The sequence below is a fragment of the Galeopterus variegatus genome, unplaced genomic scaffold (genome assembly GCF_000696425.1).
Source record: "Galeopterus variegatus unplaced genomic scaffold, G_variegatus-3.0.2 Scaffold1612, whole genome shotgun sequence".
Taxonomy (NCBI): domain Eukaryota; kingdom Metazoa; phylum Chordata; class Mammalia; order Dermoptera; family Cynocephalidae; genus Galeopterus; species Galeopterus variegatus.
Window position 1 is genome coordinate 206,406 of NW_007727723.1, and position 22,875 is coordinate 229,280.

Genomic DNA, 22,875 nt, shown 5'->3' on the forward strand with positions numbered 1-22,875 from the left:
AAAAAAAAAAAAGAAAAAAAAAAAAAAAAAAAAAAAAAGAACCGTGACCTTCATTGTACATGGGGAGAAATCTATCAGTCCTAAAAATGGAAAAACAAATTACTACCGTTACTAAAATGGAAACAATTTCTTCTGTGTATCTGCAAACTTTCTCTCCAGGTTGTCATCTTTAAGGCCACTTTTGCCCAAGTAGTCAAAAGCTCCTGACAGTTGCACAAAATGTAAGCAAGAAGATGAATTTTAGCCTGTTCATATCCAGAGGAAAGTGCTCTGGTTTCGAATCATGCAAGCCTGGGTCAAGCCCTGGCTCTGTGACTTTCCTGTTAGCGTGTTCTTGACAGACATGTTGTTTGATCTCTCTAAGCTTAAGTTTTTCCTCTGCAAAATGACTGTTCTCATCCTGTTGCGCAGAACTGCTGTGAGATTCAAGAGATTTATACAAAATACCTGACATATAGTAGGGTGGTGCTAATAAAAAAAAAAAGTAGCTATCATTGTTAATTCTGGAAATAGGCTGATTTACTGAACACATCCTATGACCACTATTAGCCTAACATTGCACATCTAATTTTTGAACAATTATTTTTAAAAGTAAGTATGGATATCAGTGTGTTTCTTAAAATATTTTTTGTTAGAGTGGTAATAATATAAGGCTATAAAAACCAGTGAGAATTGACATTTTATGGGAAATTAAAAGACGTAAGGGGACAGGGCTATCCTTACAGAGGACACAAAGACTGTTCAGATGGCCTTCAACGTCACCACTCTGTTCATATCATAAAACATTTCGTGCAGGACCTCACTCAATACCATTGAGACAAGAAATAAACTCTGAGAGATACTTATTAATGATTCTCTCATCAGCTATTTGGATGATCTTGAAAGGTTAGTTGAACTCCATTTTTCAGTTCGCAAAGACACTTGGCCAAAATGTTGGCAAAACTGAAAAGTGCCATAATTCTTTTAACCACATTTTCCTTGAGCTGCCAGGCAGCACTGCAGATCCAGTATGCCACATCAAGTTCATTCTGAGGCATTTATGTGGTGAGTGTCTCAGATTGATTCCCTGAGTCAGGAATAGTTTTAATTTAGAGGGAAGACTTTGTCTTGTTTCACAGTAGTCAGTGGTGAAGCCACGTTCACCCCTGGCGATGCTCATTTATTTGGATTCATAAACCTTCATACTCTTAGGATTAGTCTTTAAGGGAAATGCCTACAAGCCACTGCATCTGAGCTGCACCCAACATAAAATTTCAGGATGAAAACATCGGCTTTATTGCTTTATTGAGTAGAAGCGGAGAGCTGTGCTTGAAAGACTCAATTGGAACCAGTCTCCACCTCTCACTAGCTGTGTGATTTTTGTCTGAGCCTCAGCTTCCTTCAGAGGATAGGAATAACAAGGGCTTCCACAGAGTGTTATTATGAGGATTAAATGAGGTAGTAGAAGTGAAAGTTCTGGCAGGTTATCTGTAAATTTTAATTTCCACCACTACTCCATCCCCTTTGCTCTTCCGTTAGCCTTTTCCAGCAGCTCTCTCCCCTCTCCCTTCTCTTCTCCCCCATTTTCCTGCTTCCTTCTTCCCTCTTTCCTCTTCCCTTCTAAATATTCCTTTCAGTCAGCTAATAAAATTGCATTATCACTCAATCTCTGGCTGAGTAAAGAAAAATGTATTTAAATAAATTTGTCTTCTTGTATATGTTGTTCTTGAATCACATTTTTGGGTGATTGACAACTTGAAGCCATTACAGAACACCTTAATCTAGGGATTAGTACTAATAATTTATTCCTTGTGTATTGAATACAGCTAAAACTAACTTCTTCCTGCACTTAATCTCTGCAAGTTAAATATGCACTATATATATAAGCTGCTTTATAGCTAAAACTTGGTTCAGGAAAAAGCACTTAAAACAGTTTTTAAAAGTAATCATTAATTTGATTAGTGAAAAGTCCACAGTGGTTTCATGGTATTTCTTTCTACTTTCTTGAATGTGTGTTCTTTGAAATTGTTTTCTAAGCAGAGATTTTATTTCTTGTTTCAAACGGAAGATAACAGCTTCTTTCAGAGGAAACTATTGAAATGTGTTATTGATTACTGGCATCTGTAAAAGATCTTAGCAGATTGTAATTTACTGAAAAGGGAGGCTTTGGTATTTATCATGTGTCAGGAAAGGTATTCCAGTGTCTGTCTTGACAAGATAATTAGGTAAAATTGCACATGAGGCAAACCAAATTGTAGGCACAGAAGAAGAAGTGGATGGGCAAAAGGGGGAAGTAATGCTGAGTGAGAGAGACTGTATTGAGAATCAAGTCAGAAGAACGAAAACTGTTATGTTTTAGTCATTGTCCATTTTGTGGATGAGTCTGTCTTGAATACTCTGTCAGGGTGTCAGGAATGAAATATGACAGGAGAACTCTTTTAGATTCATGCTGCTAGGGGGAGAACTGATGTCTGTGTTACAGAAAGAACCCTGTTTCTGACGTGCTTGTTAGTGTGGATGCTTGACCTTAATGAATCGATGTTTTTTGTGATGTGAACAAACATGCTTTGAGTCTAGGCAGATCTGGACTCTCAGTCACGGGCAAGTCACTTTATCTCTCTGAATGGCAGTTTCTCATCTATAAATTGATAATTATACAGCTTTAACTTTGCTGGCAGAGTAATCTGCATAATAAATGCAAGTTTGTTTTCCCTACCTTGTTTGGCATGTTGTTCTGCCCGCAAATCGCTATCAATAAAACTCATCTTACTAGGGTTACACAGTTTCTTATTTACCTCTTCTCAGTGCATTGTTTTCAGTCTTCGTTTTGTAAATTGTGAAGGGACATCAGAGATTCTGAGTCACTTTCCTGTACCACTGTGTGTACCGTGTCTTTCAGAGATGACGTTGCATACCTTGAAGAGTGATAGTATCCAGAATATCTTCTGACCAGCCAGCCATTTATGCTCATTGTTCCTGTACAGGTCTTGTGACTTATTTTCATACTTTCGTTCCCATTATTTCTGCTTCATTCCTTTCTGCAGTGCCAAGCTTGAGTACTTCTTCCATAACGCCTTCTGTTATCATTGATTTCTACCTCCTCTGACGTCATAGGTTTTAGCGATCCTACTCTTAATTAGAATCTAATTGTGTGCCCTTTGTCAGCCCATACCATACTTTGCACTGTTATTTAACTGCAAGTATTTAAAACTCAACTAGATCTTCAAACCTGGATGAGAGCTCCTTGCTGTAAATCTTCATTCATATCCTCCCTGGTGCTGAGCATAGTGCCTTGTACTTAGAGCATGCCTGATGTTGTGTCTACCCGCCCATCTGTTTGGCATTCACACAACATGCACTGTTTCCTTTGTATCACACACTGGTCCTTGGTATTGAGAAACTACAGTTAAAGAAGACATCATATGCCATCAAGCAGCACATGGTCCAGTGAGGGAGACAGACAAGGTAAAAAACACTTAAAATATGTTGAGTGCCATAATTGAAGGTTATTTAGCATATTCAAGTAGCTCAGAGGAGGCACTCATGAAAATTTTTACAGACTAGGGACATATTTATAGACAGGAATATTTTTGTAAATGTTTGAAATGTGTCTTAATGGAAAAATAAGTTTTCAAGTGAAAGTAAAAAGACCGTTTTTAAAAATTACTTGATATTTTGACTTTATAGATTGTTCCTATTATCCCAAGTATTATCACACTGCTAAAAATTTTTAAACACAATTTATATTAACTTTATCTACATAAACCAAAAACATATATCTTCTGGTGCTGTTTAAGAGTGGTAATTCCAGTAAACAGAGTATCATATTTTAGAGGAGTTGCTTTAAAACTATATGAAACGTAACTTTGGTGCTACCAGAGGTCTCACTTACTGCCCCAATACTTTCTTTGCTGTTTCTGAGAACCCTGGGAACTGGGCATTTCTATTAGTGTGAGGACTGCCTAAAAAACTCTTAAAATTACAGAGTATGAAACTCATCCTGTACAGGGGCATTGGGATTATACTAGACCAGAGGCACCATGATTCTGTCCAGGTAGAAGCAGGGGACCAAATTTAACTTCTCCCTTCCCCCCCAAAACACAAACTGACCAACCAAACAAAAATGCCTTAATTTTTTTCCCCAACATGTTAACCTTAAATGATATATATTTTTATTATATTACAAAGACATCTAAGTTAGGATGAAAATATTAAGATATGTGTTTTATTGAAGTGGTATACTACAGATAATTAAAGTGAAAGTACAATTATCTCTTCTTTCCTATTTTAATTTTATTTGAGCACTGTAAAAAATTTGGGTCTATTGAATATCAGTTCAGAACTCGTGGATGTAAAACTTATACCTAGAAGTTTGAGCTTTTTCTCCCACTCACTATTTCTTAAATTCCTGAAGCACTAGGGTTGTTTACATTTCCGTAAAGAAGCACAGATTTTGAATTTTTGTTGTGAGATGAATAAATGATGTATAACAGAAACTGGCAGATTTTGGTTTATTTTGTAGCTGGGAAGCATTAGAAACAGTGCCAACTGCGGGAATGTGCAGTAACACCTACTTCACAGGGTTACTGTGGACCCACATGTGATAACATAAAAACTGTGCAGTGCAGAAGTTGGCATCTAAAACATGTTTGTTTCTCTTTATAAAAAGCTGACTGGGTCCTGGTGGTTTGCTGTCTTTGACTAGGCAGGAAGAAGGGACTTACAGAAGTAGCCTTTCTTCCTGGGTTTAAAAGAAAAAATGCTTTGTTTAATAAAGGAAACAAATCTTTTAATTTTTTTTATTTTTAATTTTTTAAAAGAAAATATAATTTTATTAATATTACTTTTTTACATTCTAGGATGTTGCAGAGCAGTTGGGAGGGAGGGGAAGAGGGAAAAAGGGTAGGAAATGTGACGGAAGAAGGAGGAAGGAGGAGGTGCAGGATTGAGGCCTGTGGCATCCCCCTTTTTCACACAGGGGAGACCGGGGGGCTTCCAGTGGTGGCTTGGCCATTGCCAGGCTGGGTGCAGATGTAAAGGGTGCGTGACAAAAGCACTCACCCCCACCAACCCAGCTCAGGAACCCGGGGCCCTTCTTGCTTGGTGGTTGCCATTGGGCTAGCTGAGGGTGTCGGGGAGGTATGGCCGAGGCTCATCTTAACATGGTTTCTTTGGCTCTTAATTTTAGTTTGTCCACAGTAGAAATTGAAAATCGAACCCAAGCCCTTCATCTCTTTGAGACTTTGAAGACTGATCCCAAAGCCTTTCACAAGCGCATGGTCAAGTATATTTACCCTACTATTGGCGGCTTTGATCATGAAAGGCTGCTGTATTATTTCACTCTTCTGGAAAACTGTGGCTGTGCAGACTTTGGGAAATACTCCATTAAACCAGAAACCCACATTCGGCTGCTGAAGAAATTTAAGGTAGTTGCATCAGGTAGGATGATGATCATTTCTCTGCTTGTACTCATTCTTTTAAATTAAACCCAGGAATTAATTTTCTGTACATGGTCATATTCATGCATTGTGGTTGGCATAGATCTGAAACCACATAATTTTGAAGCTAATCGTCTTTAGTTATTATCTTTCCAACTCCTTCACTGATGGAAGAGGGAATTAAATGCCAGAAAAAATAAGAAACCTATTGAAAGTTACATAGTGACTTATGGTAGACCTGGTACTAAAATCCAGAGTTTTGGACTACTGCTTCAGAGGTTTTATCCCTACTCCCATTGGTTATATTTTATATATATAAATGGTAAGGCTGAGACATTTTAAAATAGGCATTTTGGCAGAATTTCACTTAAGTAGAGCTATATTTTTAAAGCATGTGTGGTACACTTAATATAAGAGCCTTTGAATCATTAATAAATTGTGGAAATCTTTAGAATGGTTTCTTTATGTTCTTAACTAAGAAATTAAACAGGTTAATACCTCTCAAATTTGTATTATACTTTATAACTTACAAGGCACTTTCAAATCTACATTCATTTGACATTTGTAACAATCATGAGAGTTTACTTCAGATTATCAGTTGTTTACTGAATAATCAAATTATGCACTGGGTCAGACACAGAGGAGAAGGGGTGAGATTCAATCCATGCCTTCCAGTACCTGGTGAAATACCAGATAAATGACAAATGAGTATAGTGCAGTTCAGTGAGTGTACTGATAGAGGAAAACATAAGTGCTGTGGGGGATTGAAGAGGCAAAGATATATCACCATCCCCGGTTTACAGATGAGGAAACCGAGGTTGAGTGACTGTCTAGGACTGCACAGTTGACTAACTTGCAGGCTGGGAGTAGAACTAAGATCTATCTGATTGACTAACTAAATTGGTAGATCTTTTCATTCAGCCATACAGAAGGTTTTGTGTATGTTTGAAAGCTCCTTCATGTTTACATTGGAATGAACCACTTACCTATTTTCTTTTTTTCCCAATAGGCCTTAATTACAAAAAGCTGACAGATGAAAACATGAGTCCTCTTGAAGCATTGGAGCCAGTTCTTTCAAGTCAAAACATCTTATCTATTTCCAAACTTGTTCCCAAGATCCCTGAGAAGGATGGACGGATGCTTTCCCCAAGCTCTCTATATACCATCTGGTTACAGAAGTTGTTCTGGACTGGAGACCCTCACCTCATTAAACAAGTCCCTGAGTCCTCACCAGAGTGGCTTCATGCCTATGACATCTGCATGAAGTACTTTGACTGCCTCCATCCGGGCGATCTCATCACTGTGGTGGATGCAGTTACATTTTCTCCAAAAGCTGTGACCAAGGTAACCTTAAAGACAGTTTAAAGTAGATTGAGCATTTTAGAAGAAAGGAAAGTTGTTCTTACATTCTGTAGATTTTGTTTTTATTTCCTGTCTTGAAATGGAAAATAATTGCATATTGGACTGGGGTTTTTTTTGGCTAAGCATGAAGCTTTTTAATTGGAAAATCACTTCCATGTATTACAGATAAACAGATAGTCTAAATCAGACATGACTGTTCTAATTTATATGTACATGTTGTACTTATTATAGTTTTCATAATACATCATTTTATAGTAAATACACCATCCTATTCTCTCTTATTGCTAAGTGTAAATAATCTCCAGTCCCCAGCTCAGATTATCTGCATTCAGAACCCAAGCTAATAACTTAGCTGTGATAATTTGGGTCCTTAAAAAATTTCACGCAAATATCACAAAGTATATGACGTGGTGGTAAAATTATCCTTGGACGTACATGTTGCATTTTCCAGTGTCTGCTCCCTGCTCAGGTCTGAGCCCTTTGGCTGTATGCTGCTACCTGCTTTTGATCCTTCAACAATGTACAGTTTCACTCGGAATAGATAATGTGGGTCCTTCTCCTCCACATCTTGCCCTTTTTGCCCAGACACCACTGCTAGACAAGTGTAGATTTCTCACTGCATGGACCCAGGACGATATCTCATGGAAAGTCTTCCAGCCTCTGGTCTCAACTGTTATCTCTATTGCCTTTGGAGCTCCCTTTTTATCTTCTCTTGCCCATCTTTGCTGCTGATTTCTCCTTCTCTCAAATCAGCAAGTCTGTGCAGTACTCTGTCAAGTATTTTTACTATAGTAATATTATCCTGGAAATATAAAGACTAAGAATTGCTAATCATTCATTTGGAGGTTGGCACAGGTAGAGGTTCAAACATCTATGGAGAAGGCTAGCTTTAACCAAGTCATTAGATGAGTTTTAACCAATTCACTGTGAACTGCTGAAGGAGCTGGACAGCAAGCAGATCAGCTGAGAAGAGGGAGGCACTGTCATTCTGGGGCAGCCTCCCATCCTTGCTCTCAGGCTGAAGGTGGTGTTAAAAATTTCATGTGAGGGCAGGAAGGAAGCCCAGCACAATCCGCCAAGTCTGTGTGCCAATTGTGAGCAAGTACATGGAGATGGACAGACAGATTCAGACCTTCCAGCAGCAGTTATTTATTCATGATTGAACTTAAGAGTAGGATGTACAGTTTACTCTGAGTTTTAGCTGTTATTTATGATGTTTTGAGTCAGATGACTTTAAATTGTAGCACATGCTCATCACCTTAGTTTTTAAATTCTATACTTTCGAGATGTCTGCCAACCACCCAAAAATGTATGGCACAATTGTTTGTGCACATATGTGTATTTTTCTAAGGAAAATATGCATAGCTCACCCAATAAAGATTCATTCAGTTAATTATTGCATTGCTTTCTCTCAGTTCAGATGGTATAATCCAATCACAGGTATTTCTTTATTGTGAAATATTCTAAGAGGTGGTTTTCTGTAGAGTCAGGTAAGTTATAGAGAAGAAATAGATACATTTAAAATTAATTTTATATCTTTAGTCTAGCCTTAATATTTTGCCTCATTTTATTAATTGGTAAGCTTTTAGTTTTTCGTTTAGGCAGGAAAAGTATAGATAAACTGCATGTTTGAAACTACTCAGTGCAGTCCTACAGAGAGAGAGTATAAAAATCAGAATGAAACACAACCGCACATGTCAGAGGACACATTTAGAAGAGGAAATACAGCTGGATTTGCCCAAATTTGCAAAACACCAGATGTTCCTCCAGCTTGTACACGATGTTAAAAATGTAAAATAAGTGTGTACTATTCATACACAGTGTTCAGTTTTTCAAAAGTGTAGCCCACATTTAATTTGGGACCAAATTTTTGGAAATAATTAGTAAGCTAATTGTAGAATGCATAATAATAAGAATAAGCAATTGTTCAGATATTTGAATTCAGAGAGGAATATCCCCAAAGCCTGAATTTAGTGCCCACTCCATGGTAAAGTATACCAGAGAAGGCTCTTTGCCCTCATGGTAATAGTCATTCCATTATCATTCACATTAGCAGAATTCTTAGTTCTTTGGGGAAAATATTCATGGAATGGTATTATATTATATAGGCAGAGGCTGAATCTGCATGAAATTTGAGGTGATAAATATGCAGGAGGGAAAAGGATATAAATGTTTAAGGTGCATTTGCTCCAAATCTAAAATATTTTGTTTTGGTTGAGCCAGGTTAGAGTTGCTCTCCTGTTGCTTGTCCAGTTCATCAATTAGAAACATTTTCGTAGAAGCGGCAAAGGACAAACTATTGGGTTAGAAATCCAGGAAACCGGTAAAAAGAAGATGAAAGGCAGGTCAAAATACTGTTGCCTTGTTCAGACATGATGTGGTTAGATGATGGGGAGCATGTATGTAATCTCAGCCTTTATGTCTTCTTCTTCCCACTTGCTTTTAATTGCTGGTACAGCTACATCCATAGATAAATGCATGGGAAATACTCTCCCCACTTAATGAAATGCTATCTAGAAATTTGCTACAGTCCTTCTTTAAAAGTCCCCAGGTAATCGTAGAATTAAAAAAGGCCTTCTAGTATCTTGCCTGGTGCTTCTCAACCTGGAATTGGATAGGCACTTACCAATCCCTCTCCATCCCATCCCCCACATGCCCTGTGCTCCAGATCCCACCACTTATGATTCACTGCCATCATAAGCCACTGTTTTTATAGGAACTTCTTGTATCTTTTAGGTTAGAGCAGAATTGTTGAGGACCTCTTAAGTAGTCTATCCTTTGATCTCAACCATCATTTTTATTGATAATTAAGCCGCTATCCCTGACTGCCTGCTTGATTGATTGCTTTATTTATTTATTTATTCATTCATTCATTCATGTATGTATGTATGTATGTATGTATGTATGTATGTATGTATGTATGTATGGTATCTTTCTTTTGCATCCTGATAGTCTCCACTTTTCGGTACTGCCTTCTGGAGCTATGGAAACAGCATTAGGGCATCTCTGTTTCATATTATGACTATTTCTTTCCTTATCCTATTATCCTGACTATTTGGCATAAAAATCTGGAAGAATAAGTTTATCTTAAAAAACATGATTTTGCCTAAAAATTAAATTTTTTCATAAGTTTGAGTCTCAACCAAAAGGCTACAACTTCTGGATCTCTACAGTGCTAATACTATCTTTCAGCTAAGGATAGTAGTACTTCTTTCACCATAATGAGCAATCAGTGTCTGAAACCTATGTAAAAATGTTTATGCATAGCACATGGCATGGCAGATGACTTTCTGATGCATAAATCAAATGCATTCTATGTATATTCAGATTGAATTGTGAAGTAGTTTGGCATTAGCCATGTGCCATATACAGTATTAGTTACTGTAGGAGATATTAAGTTCTTGTATTGCATTTACAGTATCAAAAAAATCAAATGCTTGTAAGGAACTTAAAAATAGAGGTTTTGTGTACAATAAAATAATATTTAAATTATTATAATTGAGAAGTACATTTCCATGAAATTGGAATTTTTGGAGGGCAAGGATGGTGCCTTTTATCTCTAATTCCCTGTTTCCTAGCACAGTATAAAGTACATACCCCTTACTTGGTTGTTTAAATAATTAATTATTATCATAGATTGATGGTTCTCAAACTTTTGATCTCAAGATGTCTTAACATTCTTAAATATTTAGGACCCTAAGGAGCTTTTATGTAGGTTATACCTATTGATATTTATCATATTGGAAGTTAAAAAAAAGAAATTTTAAAAACATTTAATAACTTATTCAAAACTACCAATAATAGAGCCATTATAGGTTGACACGAATAGCATATTTTAATGAAAAATAACTATTTGTAAGACAAACCAAAAATAATGGAAGTCCGTACCATCCAGACACCAAAAAAAAAAAAAAAAGGAATAATAATGAAAGCGTAGCATCATTTTGCATTTACATGTCTGGCTTAATAGAACACAGTTGAATTCTCATATTTATTTCTGCCTTCAGTTGTTGTTTTGGTTTAAGTAGGTGAAGAAAATCTAGCTTTATGGAGATAAAAGTTCAGAAAAAGGAGGGGTATTTTAATAGCTTATAAGTTGGGGCATTCTTCTTTGACACTACTATGAAACTCAGCCAGTGATAGATTCTTAAAGTCTAGTTGCAGTGTGGACTCTGAAACTATATTATTGAACTTTTTGTACCCTATTACATTAAAACTGTTTGTCTAGATTGTACTTTAATGGATCTCTTACCCTGGTATGATTTTGTAATATAATTATGTTAGGCATTTGGGAATATTGGTTCACTGAGTTATGTAGATCATCCAAATGTTGATACGTTGCATTATACCATATTAAAAAAATCACATGCATTAATATGAGCACCCATCTCATCAGATAAGTCTTTAAGTATTGGGAAGATGTCAAGCTCACAGTGGTGGATGAAAGTTTTCCAAAATTGTACTTTTTGCTTGAAAGTTTATATTTTATCATTGGCAACAAGTACTGTGCATTGTTTTTCTTGAAGTGACAGAGCTGACTTTGTTCGCTTTGGAGAAAATGTCTGTGAAATATCTAAGTCTGAAAACCAGTTTGTCTATAAGTTGTTCTTTCAAGCAAAAATGATGTTGCATGCAAAAAGCACCTACTTCAGCTCACGTTTCAAATAATGTCACAAATGTGATCTCCTTATTATACTTCTATATGCAGTGCTTTATGCGTATATCTCATTTCTACACACAGAATACTAAAAACATTGCACTCAGTGGTTGAGATTTAATAAAATTAATAATTTTTACTCTTTCATTTAGAACATTCTTATATGAAAATGCCATGAAAAATACAGTGCCTCTTAGTATAGTTTGATTTCACCAGTTTCATCCACCCGTTGCTTTTTCACCGTCAGTTACAAATGTCAACACTGAAAAAGATAAAAAGTATCTTATTGCTATTATAAAAATAATCTTGGCTTTGCAGACCCCTTGAAAGATTTGGGACTCTTATAGTGTGTGGACCACACTTTGAGAATCAGGTATAGGTTACTGTTTACAAAACCATAGCCGTCTTTGCCCACATGAAAAATCATTTTAACTTCCTAAATATTTATGATACAAACAAGAATGATAAAGGCAGATGTGTTCTGGTAAATGCATAAATGATTGTGTTAAAATTTCAGTTTCTTAAAATAGTTTAATTTGATATCATCTTTTCAGATGTAGAAGTGTTATAAATAATTTGAAAATGTAAGATGGAATATGTGCATGTTACTTTCATTTTACTATCCTTTGATTTTATGAACTGTGCAATGTATTTTTCTTTCTATAAATTTTAGCCTTTATAATTTTTAAACTAATATTTATATATATTTAACATGTGTGTGTGTGTGTGTGTCTTTTATTGTTTATCAGGATGAGTGGGCTTTTTTTCACATTCCACACTTATTTGAAACTTGACAACTTAGACTGCTGCCGACAGTAATTCTCTAAGAAAGCTGAGAAAGAGAGCCCCTTGTGGATGGGCAGGTTGTAGGTAGAGCATGGCTGCACGGTGCAAGGCTTTGAGTCAGTGTTTATCATGTGTGCAAGAGTGGGCAGGAGAGGGGAAAGATGCCAGACTTGCTCTTAGAGTTTTCTGTCTGTTGATTGGAGTGAAAGTTTTCTCCTCAGAATGGAAATATAGGGAGTGGGGAATGACCTTTTGGTTTCCTAAACTGGTAAGGCTGAATAATGAAACCTCTTGCCAGCCAGGGGAGAAACGCAACCAAGGATCTGTCAGGAGTTGGTCCTGGGGCCTTCATGTTATGAGACCTCTCCTGTCCTACCTGCAAGACTTGTCAGGTGTCCTTCTGAGATCAGTATTAGGCAGTTCAGCCTCTGCTCCTAGAAAGCTCTAAAATAGGTCAGAAGAGTACAGTCTTTTGCTTTCCTAGTCTAGGCTAAAAATTCATTTTCTGTTCTGTTTCCTATCTCAAATTTTGCTCAACTGTATTGATGACTAAAACTCACCAGAAGTTATGCAATGAGCTTAAGTGAGAGTAGAAACTGTCCTAAATTCTACAGGTCAGCGACTTGAAAGTGTCCCAAATTTCAATTCCCATTATTAAATTATTGGGGAGAAATTAACATCCTAAAAACCAAATCTTCTTGCCCTTTTAGTTAAAGTTCAATTAAATCAAAATCTAAAGTTTATTAGTTCAGTAAAGTTTATTAGTTCAATAGAAGTCAAGTCCAAAGATTATTTTTCCTGTTGTCTGTTCTATCTTATCTAGAGAGGTCCGATTTCGGTGTCTGGGTTCCTCCAGAATACACCTTGTTTTGTTTGTGTAGTATAGCTTCTTCACCAATTTTGAAGTTAAATTAATATCACACCAAGGCTTCATTATTTTGAAAGATTCTCAAAGATTAACGGGAAAAAAATATATTAGCATTAGCTCTATATGTACTTCAGAAAACTGAAGCTTATCACCAGCCCTGAAATAGTTAAACCAAGCAAAACAAGATACCCAGAATCCTGTTCTTGGTCCAGTCCAAATACATGTTAGTAGAATGCTGGCGACCACAGAAGTTGCTCAGTGGTGTGGGAGGGAGGGAGAATAGGCAGAGAAAATCTTACTGTATTTAGCTTTGCCGTTGTGTCAGATCAAGCCGGTTGTCCAGAGATTGGTTGGGAAAGTCTCCCATCAAGCGGTTGACTGTGGCACATGTTTGCCATGGAGGAAAGAAAATATGTCCATCCATATTGTCTCCTCTCTGAGACTGATTTGTTTTACATATGCCTGCCTATAGTCAGTAGACCTTTCTAATTTCTGTTTCCCCATTTAAGTCTTGTGTTGCTCTCAGTTAAGTGCCACAGTGGCTACTGTCACTGCCTTTTTGCTGTGCAATCCCATTTGACTCAGAAACCAGCTTCCTGGGAACGTTTCCGACTCATGCTCATGTTTGTTTCAGCTGAGAGCCACCCTTGGTAGATCTCTCAACTGAAATCAGTGTAGGTGCTTTTGAAACCTATACCCGGAGGACTTAGAGAGGATCACTGCCTCTGCTTTGTGCTCATCAGTGAGTTTTGTGCTTGTGCTACTTCCATGGGAGTAGGAATATTTCTACCATATATTTCAGATTTGATAGGGGAAAATCAATAAATAACATCTCATCCACCCTTATCAAGTTACAATCAGTTAAGAGACAGAGGAGTCAGATAGATGGAAATCAAAATGCCAGCTTTGTTGCTGGTAGAATTGGAGTGGAGAATGTGGTTTGATTCTGCCCATCAGCCTTCCTCAGACAACCCTGCCAAGCACACAGTTAGATCTGCAGAGAATACGTGCTTTGTCAGAAGGGCTCCCTCCCTTTCATGGGCCCCAGACAAATGGCCCATGGATTAGTATTGTTCAGTAGAACTATACTAATATGAACCACATGGGATTTTGAAATGTTCAAGTAGTCACATTTAAAAAATAAAACAAAATAGATGAAATTGTCCTCAATATTATCATTTCAACATGTGATCAATATAAAAATATTAATGAGATATTTTGCATTCTTTTTTTTTAACTCTTTGAATCCAGTGTGTACTTACAGCACACATCATCTCAGACTAGTCACTTCAAATGCACAGTAGCCACATGAACTTATTAGACAGATATGCTTCCCTGGAGCAAAGGTCTGGGCCTGACCCACATATGTTTACCACTGGAAGAACAAGAGTAGCAGAAGAGTGTACTCTTCAGGTGGATCTCAAAAAGAAAGGGAAAGGGCTAGCCACCCATAATCAATTTATTCTCCCTTTTTTATTTATCAGATGTCACTCCTCTCCTGAGAAGGAGGAGGATAAGTAGTGAAGCAGTATTTACTTTCTTGGGATACATACGGGAAACTTCCTGCTTTATGGGCTGAGATAGGAACTCCAAAGAAGAAGAAAATGGTTCCAAATGCATGGCAAGATACCAATAAATAATGAGACCTTAGAGGTTATCTGTCTCCTACAGAAATCACTGTGCATGCTATGTAATATGATAGTAATAGCTACCATTTATTGTTCAGTTATGTACTAGGCACTGGCTCGACAGTTTACCTTATCTCCAGTAATCATCACAACAGCCCTGCAACATAGGTATTATAATCTCAGTTTAGAAATGACTAAATTGAAGGTTAGAGGTTAAGTAATTTGTTCAAGGTCAGAAGCAAGTTAGTAGCTGAGCCAAAATTCCAATTCTAGTTTCATCTGCTCAAGTGTTAGAGGTCTTCAGCAAAAGACAATCTTTTTCTTCCTTAGACAGGTGCCTACTATTTTCTAAGGCATCTGATTCATTTATTAGATACATTTACTTGTCATTCTCATGTATGGAGTCTGCATCTGCTTGTTCAATTTGCTCTTTTTTCTTTAACAGCAAAGAAATAGACTTACTTCCTCCTCAAAATGACTGTTTTTTGTGTAATGGAATAAAAATAACAAGTATCCCTCAAGACTTTGCATTCCCATTTCTTCTTTGTTCCTCAAATAACCTGGATTATATGTGTTCCAGTTCTAATTATCTTCTCCTTGAATTTATTTTTTGTGTTTCTCCCAGAAAGATATTTAGTGGCTTAAACAACACAAATTTATTGTCTTACACTTCTGTAGGTTGGATGTCAGGCATAGGTTTCACTGAGCAGAAATCAAGGTATAGGTAAGACTCCATTACTTTCTGGAAACTCTGGGGGAGAATCCATTTCTTTGCCTTTTCCATTGTCTAGAGCCTGCCCTCATTCCTAGGCTCATGGCCCCTCTTCTCCATTTTCAAAGCCAGCAACATTACATCTCTGTGACCCATCTGTCTTTACATCTTTCTCTCTGACCAAAGCCAGGAAAGGTTCTCCACACTCAAGGACCCAGGTGATTAGACTGGGTCGACCTGTGTAATCCAGGCTTCTCTCCCCATCTCAGGGTCCATACCCTTAAATCACATATGCAAAGTCCCTTTATCATGTAAGGTAACATATCACAGATGTCACGGATTAGAGATGTCATCTTTGGGAGCCATAATTCTGCACACACATACCTCTCTACATAATGAGGTTTTATTAAAGGATTTTAGGTAAGCTGAAATGTACTGTCATATATACATATTTTTGTTTATTTATAAATAAATGGTTAGTTTATTCAAGATATAACATTTTTACTTTAAAGCTAAATGAACTACGTGCTTCTCTACATGTAATTATTGGCATGTGTATTCACATTGATCTTAATTATTGGAGTATATATTACATCAGTGGATGAAAATCTTTTGATCTTCATAATTTTTTTAATAGAAAGGATATATATCTAATACTATTTTGTCTTAAAGACACTGCATTTCTGAAGCTCCTATTTCTAAGTATAAAGTGATATACTCATATTTTAGTCTTTTTTTCTGCCTAAATTTTATGGAGATTGGTGTTGCTATTTTATAATCATACTGAACTCTACTGTGAAAGTATTATAAAATGTTCTCAGGCTTACAAGATGACTAAATGTTAAGTTGTAATTTAAAAAAAAATCTTGAAATAAGTGTTTTGCCCATTGATCTCTGGTGATGGTCTAGTCATCATTTGACTCCTGTGATTGTGAATTGAATGTGTCTTATTCATTCCAGTACTTTCAGGAAATTTTTATTTGAGGACGTTTTCATTGCCATTATTCTAGGTGCAGTAAACAAATAAAACATTGCCATGGTCTTTGCCTTTGAGAAGCTCATAGTTTATTGAGGCATACATAGTCATGCATACCAAATAAACTGTAATATGGGAAGTACTATGTAGAGGTATTAATATGCTATACATACAAAGAAGAGATAATGAATATTTATAGAATGCCTTCTATGCTCCAGGCATATATTTGTTAATAATGTTACCTAATAATGATTATTTCAGGGTTTTTAAATGTGCAATGTATACTGCTGTCATCTGACCTTCAGGTAGCCTGAATGTATTATTAGGGTTGTAAACATTATTCTTCTATTCCTGTACTTGGATACTTTTGCTTTTAAGGAACTGCTTTCTTCTGTTTTCCAAGGTGAGACTTTATTTTGATAAGCGTATCCTATCTTGACAAAAATGCAAAAAGCCAGGAGCTTAGAAGATAAGCATAGAAGAGCAAATCTAAAAAGAAATTGTTTTTCCCATTATGACTGTCAAAGGCACAGAATAAATGGGAGCAGGTGGAATACTTTAAGGATAGAGAATACGATCTTTGAAACATAATTTACTCAAATAAATAAAATATAAAGAGTTCTGAGAAAAATGACCTTCTTTTACAAGACTCTAAAGAATGGAAAGGTTCTCCTAGTAAAGGTTTTACATGGCATTATTTATGCTTCAGACTTGACTGTTTGTCCTACTCATCCTTTTTTCCATTTGTTAAAAGTAAAAAAAAATTTAAGTTACTGGAGAAGTCAGTTTGATTTTCTCATTGGCTTAGGATCTTCCTTTTTTCACTCATGCATCATTGGTTATTCGTTCATTCTTTGAACAAATGTTTATTGAATGCTTGTGTAGGCAGCCTCTAAGATGGCCCCGAGTGGTCTCTACCTCCTAGTACCTACGCCATTGTGTAATCCCCTCTCCTAGAACACAGACTGGACTTACTGATTAGCCTCTAGTAAGTAGAATGCAGCACAGGTGATAGGGTGCCGCTTATAAGATTAGATCACAAAAAGACTGTGGCTTCCATCTCTAGCATTCTCTTTCTTTCTTTTATTTTTATTTTTAATTGAGACATAATTGACTGTACATGTCTGTGAGGTACAGCATTAAATATCAGTACCTCTGCAATATGTCATGTTCAAATCAGGATAAATAGTGTATTCAGCCTTACACATTGTAATCATTTTTTGTGACCCTTTGCCAATTTCTCACTAACCCCTGCTCCCTGTCCACCTTGCCTACCTCTATTAGCCTCAGTTCTATACTCTTCTTTTGAAAGTTCAAGGAATTATTGTGATCGTGGTACCTTTCTTTCTTTTTTATTTGATTATTTTCTCAGCTCCCTCTTGTGAGTGAGGACATATAGTATTTCTCTTTCTGTGCCTGGCTTATTCACTTAATATAATTTTCTCTAAGTTCATCCATGTTGCTGTGAATGGCAGAATTTCTTTCTTTCTTTCTTTCTTTTTTTTTTTTTTTATGGCAGAGTAGTATTCCATTGTGTGTATATGCACCACAATTTCCTTATCCAGTCATCCACTGATGGACATTCAGGTTGATTCCAACTCTTGGCTCTTGTAAATAGAGCCGTGATAAACATGGGAGTGCAGGTATCCCTTTGACATGATTTCCATTCCTTTGGGTATATACCCAGCAGTGGGATTGCTGGATCATATGGCAGCTCTACCTGTAGTTGTTTGACGAACCTCCATACTGTTTTCTGGAGCGTTCCCCTTTCTCTACATTCTTGTTAGCATTTATTATTCTGTCTTTTTGATAATGGCTAGCCTGACTGGGGCAAGATGACATCTGTATTAGTCCGTTTTTGTGGCTTATCACAAAGTACACTGAACTGGGTGATTTATAAAGAAAATGAAATTTATTGCTTACAGTTTCTTAGGCTGGAAAGTCCAAAGTCCATCTGGTGGTGGCGACAGTGACCCAGGGGTCTCACATTACAAGATGGTGGAAGCAGAGAGAGCAGAGAGAGAGACAGACTCTCTTCTTTTAAAGCCCTCAGAACCACGCCCCTGACCACCATTTTTAATCCATTCACTATAGCATGGTCCTACAATCCAATCACCTCTTCAAAGCCCCACCTTCCAATTACCATAATAGGATTTCCCACCCTCGTAACAGTCACAGTGGGGGACTAAGTTTCTAATACATAAAACTTGGGGGACACAATTCAAGCTTCAGGGAATTTGGGGGGAACATAATTCAGTCCACTATAATATCTCAATGTGATTTTGATTTGCATTTTCCTGATACTTAGTGATGTTGAGCATTTTTTCATGTGTCTGTTGGCCATTTTTATATCTTTCTTTGAGAAATGCCTATTCAGCCCCTTTGTCAATTTTTTAAAAAGGTTACTTGTTTTTTGTTTTTTGTTTTGAATTGTCATTTGAGTTCTTTGTGTATTCTGGATATTAATCCCTTGTTGGATGCATAGTTTACAAATAATTTCTCCCATTCTGTAGGTTGTCTTTTCACTCTGTTAATTTTCTTTTTTGCTGTGCAGAACCTCTTTAGTTTGACATAATCCAGTTTGTTTATTTTTTCTTTCATTGCCTGTGCTTTTGTGGTCTTATTTATAAAGCCTTTGTCTGGTGTTCTCCTTCTCTCTCTTTCCTGGATTGTTCACTCTGGAGGAATCCAGCTGCCATGTTTTGAAGCAGCTCTGTGAAGAGCCCCACATGGTAAGACACTGAGGCTGGTAATGACCATGTAAATAAGCATGGGAATGCATCTGTTTCTTTCACCCCCAATCAAGTCATCAGATGAAACTACAATCCTGGCCAATGGTTTGATTGTAACCTCACGAGAGACTTCAATCCAGAAGCATCTAGCTAAGCTGTGCCCAGATTCGTGATTCACATAAATTGTGAGATAAATATTTTAAGCTTTTAAATTTGGGTTATTTGTTATACAATGGATAACCAATATGTACCTACTACATATTGGGAATTGTTCTCAATGCTAGATATATAGCACTAAACAGAATAGACAAACATTTCTGACCTTAGGGAACATACAATAGGGAGAGGTGGAAACTAGATAATAAACAATGGTTAAGTTTAGTCACGTGAAATGGTAATAAACACAAGCAAAGAATTAACCTAGAAAGGACTCAGGAGTGCAGGGCAGAAGGACTGCTGCAATTTAACATAAAAGGTCAAAGAAAACTTCACTGAGAAGGTATCATATGAGCTTAGGGCAGTGAGGCAGCAGCAAGCTATTTGGTGATGCAAGGGAAGATGGAATAGGAGGTAAAAAGTCCCTGGCAGGGAGCATGCTGGGGTTGTTTGGGCAACAGCAAAGGAGGCCAGTATGGCTAGAAGGGAATGAGAGAGAGGAGTAATGGGCAATGAGGTCAGGTCAAAGAGGCAGTAGCAGAGGGGACCAGCTTGTGTAGGGTCTTGTACAAATGAGAAGCCATTGGAGTGATTTGATCTGAGCTGGCATTTTAACAGGATCATTCTGCTGCTATGTTGAAAATATTGTAGATGGTAATGGCAGAAGCAAGTAGATCCCTTAGGAGGCAATTGCATTTATACGAGTAAAAGACGAAGGGGGTTCGGATTAGGTTGGTATCAGTGAAAATGGTTAGAAATGGCAAAATTCTGGCTATAGCCAAAGGGATTTGCCACTGGATTTGATATGGGATGTGAGAGGAAGAGTTAGTCATGGGATTTGTCGTGCTGTGTGTGGGGGTTCACAGCAAGTGCGAGTTCATGTCACACTTCTTGAAGGAAGGGCATTCACACTTTTGTCTTTCCGAGGGCAAACATGCCAGTGAACTCCATGCTTTAGAATTATGTGATAATTTGGTTCTTTCAGGCTGTAAGGAACCCACACACTCTAGTGATTCAGTTAATGGGACATTTTTAGTCTCCACACAGAATATGAGTGAAAGGAAACCATGTCAGTGAGGAAGGCTGCCTGGACAACTGACAACTCCCGACATGCTGTGAACCCGCTCACTCTGGCTCCCAAATCACACTCACATACTCACATTAAAATTTCCCAAGAGAGGAACCTTTTGGGTTGTGTATTGCTATTCAGTGTAGAGCAGCTGTGCAGGACGGAGCTCTTGTGTCTAGCCACTTCACAAGTCATTGCTCTGCCTCTCTATGGCTGCCCTTGGCCGCAGTGCTAAGGGTCACATTACGAAGAATTTTGTTGCCAAGCAGATAATCTATTTGTGACAGACCCCTCTGCCTATTTCCTCAAAAGGGGATTGTGGGTATGGCATTCACTCTGAATATTGTGATCTGTAGAAGTCTAAGAATTAGCCGTTAAATGTCTGTCAGTGTCACCGTATAATAACAAGGGGAATTAATGTGTCCAAAACTCTGTCCTAATTATCTAGGCTGCACCTGAACAGTAGAATAGATCAACCTTTTTCCTTCATCTCCCTATTCACATTCAGCCTTTCGAACAGATACTGTAAGAGGAGGAAGAGAATATTTATTGTAATACTCCAAATTGTCATACCAGCCCTATAGAGTAAATAATTTTTATCACCATTTTAACAGATATGAAAATTAAGTCCCAAGGAAGGTAAATAGGCACTCCAGTGTTTTATGAGCTAGAAATGACAAAGTCAGGGTTCACATGTAGACCTACTCCCCAAATCTTCCTTTTTACTACCTCTCTTGCCTGACAAATTCGGCTTCGAAAGCCCATCTGGGGTGGTAGTGATTATTGGCCTGACTGGCACACTGAAAACTGATTCTCTGTTTGTGCTTGGAAAATTATTTCAAATTGGCTAAGGTAATAATTTAGTAGGGGAGACTGAAAATTGGCCAAAAGACCGTGTGCGCAGTTCAATCGTAAATGATAATGCCTTCTGCTCCTGAGGAGTGTGGCGGGACGCTGAGCTGGCGGTGTGCTTCTGCAGCGCTTGCAGGCCTCTTCATTAATAAGCTGCAAGGAGGAGTGCGCTCTCCCCCGTGAAACGTGTGGGCTCTAAATTCTTAGGGGTTGCAAGTCTGGGGGAAGACAGAGGGATAAATAAACGATCTCAGAATAATGTGCAGCAAATACCAAAGCATCTTTCAACATGTAAAAAGCAGTGGGGGAAAAGGAGTCTGAAAATAACCTCCCCACTGAATGCTCTCCTCTTTCTGGCAGACTTCATAGTTCTGCAGCTGTTTATTATTAAACTGTAAATCTTTAGTGACGTGGACTCCCTTTACTCCTTTCTTTGTTCATCCTATAAGCTCCTTCCTGTCGTTTAAGTACCTTTCAAACATAAAAACAGATTTATCTCCTAATTGCTATTTTATAAATACATTCTCTAGCCTGTGCAGTGAAGGAATTTATAATAAAAAGCCATGCCCTCTCAGCTAGCACCTGTTGCTTTGTCAAGTACTGGCACTCATAGGAGGATCCCTATTTAATTGCAGCTCTCAGGATGTCAGTTGTTTTTGCCTACTTGACAGCCAGGGGGCGCTCTTCATAGATGAAGATGGATAAACAAATCAGTGAAAGACGTGGAGGCAAGAAGGTAGAAATGGTTAATAATTGAGTCAGTGGGTCCAGGGATATAGCCCAGAAAGTCCCTGAAGTAGAAGAGGTATTGGAGCTGAGTCTTAACAAATGAGAATATTTGTCACAAGTACCACAGAGGAAAGATGAAAAGGGGAGGAACATTCAGACAGATTTAGCAGTTTTAATAAAAGCATGAAATAACCTAGTACCTTTCAGTTAACTCAAATAATATGGTATAAATGGAAGTGTAGAGATGAGGCTAGAAAGATGAGGAAGGGCCTGGTAATGAAGACTCGCATACTGTCTAAAGAGTTTAGACTGTATCCTGAGAATGGGTTAAAGTAGACAAATTTTAAAACAGGTAGTGACAGTGTCAGATTTTCACTGGCATAATTTCCAGAATATTTTAAATACTGACATTTAAAGTAAAACTGTTATGTAGCTCCATTTGTATCTGGGGGAAGCTTAAATATAGTGATTTGATATCTACCACTATCCATTTAAAAAGCATGAGAACAAGCACATCTTTAGCAGTCAGAAGGGTTGCATTTTTCCTTTTCCTCAAACTATATCTACTGTTTCTTTTGTTGAAGAGAAATAAAGCTGGACACTAGGTAAAAGTGATAAAGACAGATTTTTATTTTGTGGTAACTATTGCAGAGGGAAGAGAGTCCAGCGTAAACTGAACTTTGCCCAGGAAAAAAAAGGGCAGGAGACTTTTTAAATGCTGCAGTGTGCTAAATGGAAGGCACTGAAGGGCCTAGGGCTGGGGGGACACAAAGTGGAGGAGGGGCTATTGTGAAAGGGGAGTTGAGGATGAGAGCAGGCTTATACACCTTGACCTCCAGCGTGCTCTCAAGAAGAGCAGTTTTAGGAAAGAATATTTAGAGAAGGTAGAAGTTTAGAAACGGATTCCCTCAAAACTATCTGTGCCTGTGTC

The 22,875-nt window shown here is 37.5% G+C and overlaps 1 protein-coding gene across 1 annotated transcript in view; it reads left to right on the forward strand.

Annotated features, from left to right (window-relative positions):
* The window catches only part of LOC103594718 (neuroblastoma-amplified sequence), a 301,995-nt gene that overhangs the window by 198,879 nt on the left and 80,241 nt on the right, over nucleotides 1–22,875 (forward strand). Inside the window, exons 34-35 of the mRNA XM_008577970.1 lie at nucleotides 5,168–5,418; nucleotides 6,427–6,761. Of these exons, the coding sequence (XP_008576192.1) occupies nucleotides 5,168–5,418; nucleotides 6,427–6,761 (586 nt within the window). The remainder of the gene's footprint in view (nucleotides 1–5,167; nucleotides 5,419–6,426; nucleotides 6,762–22,875) is intronic.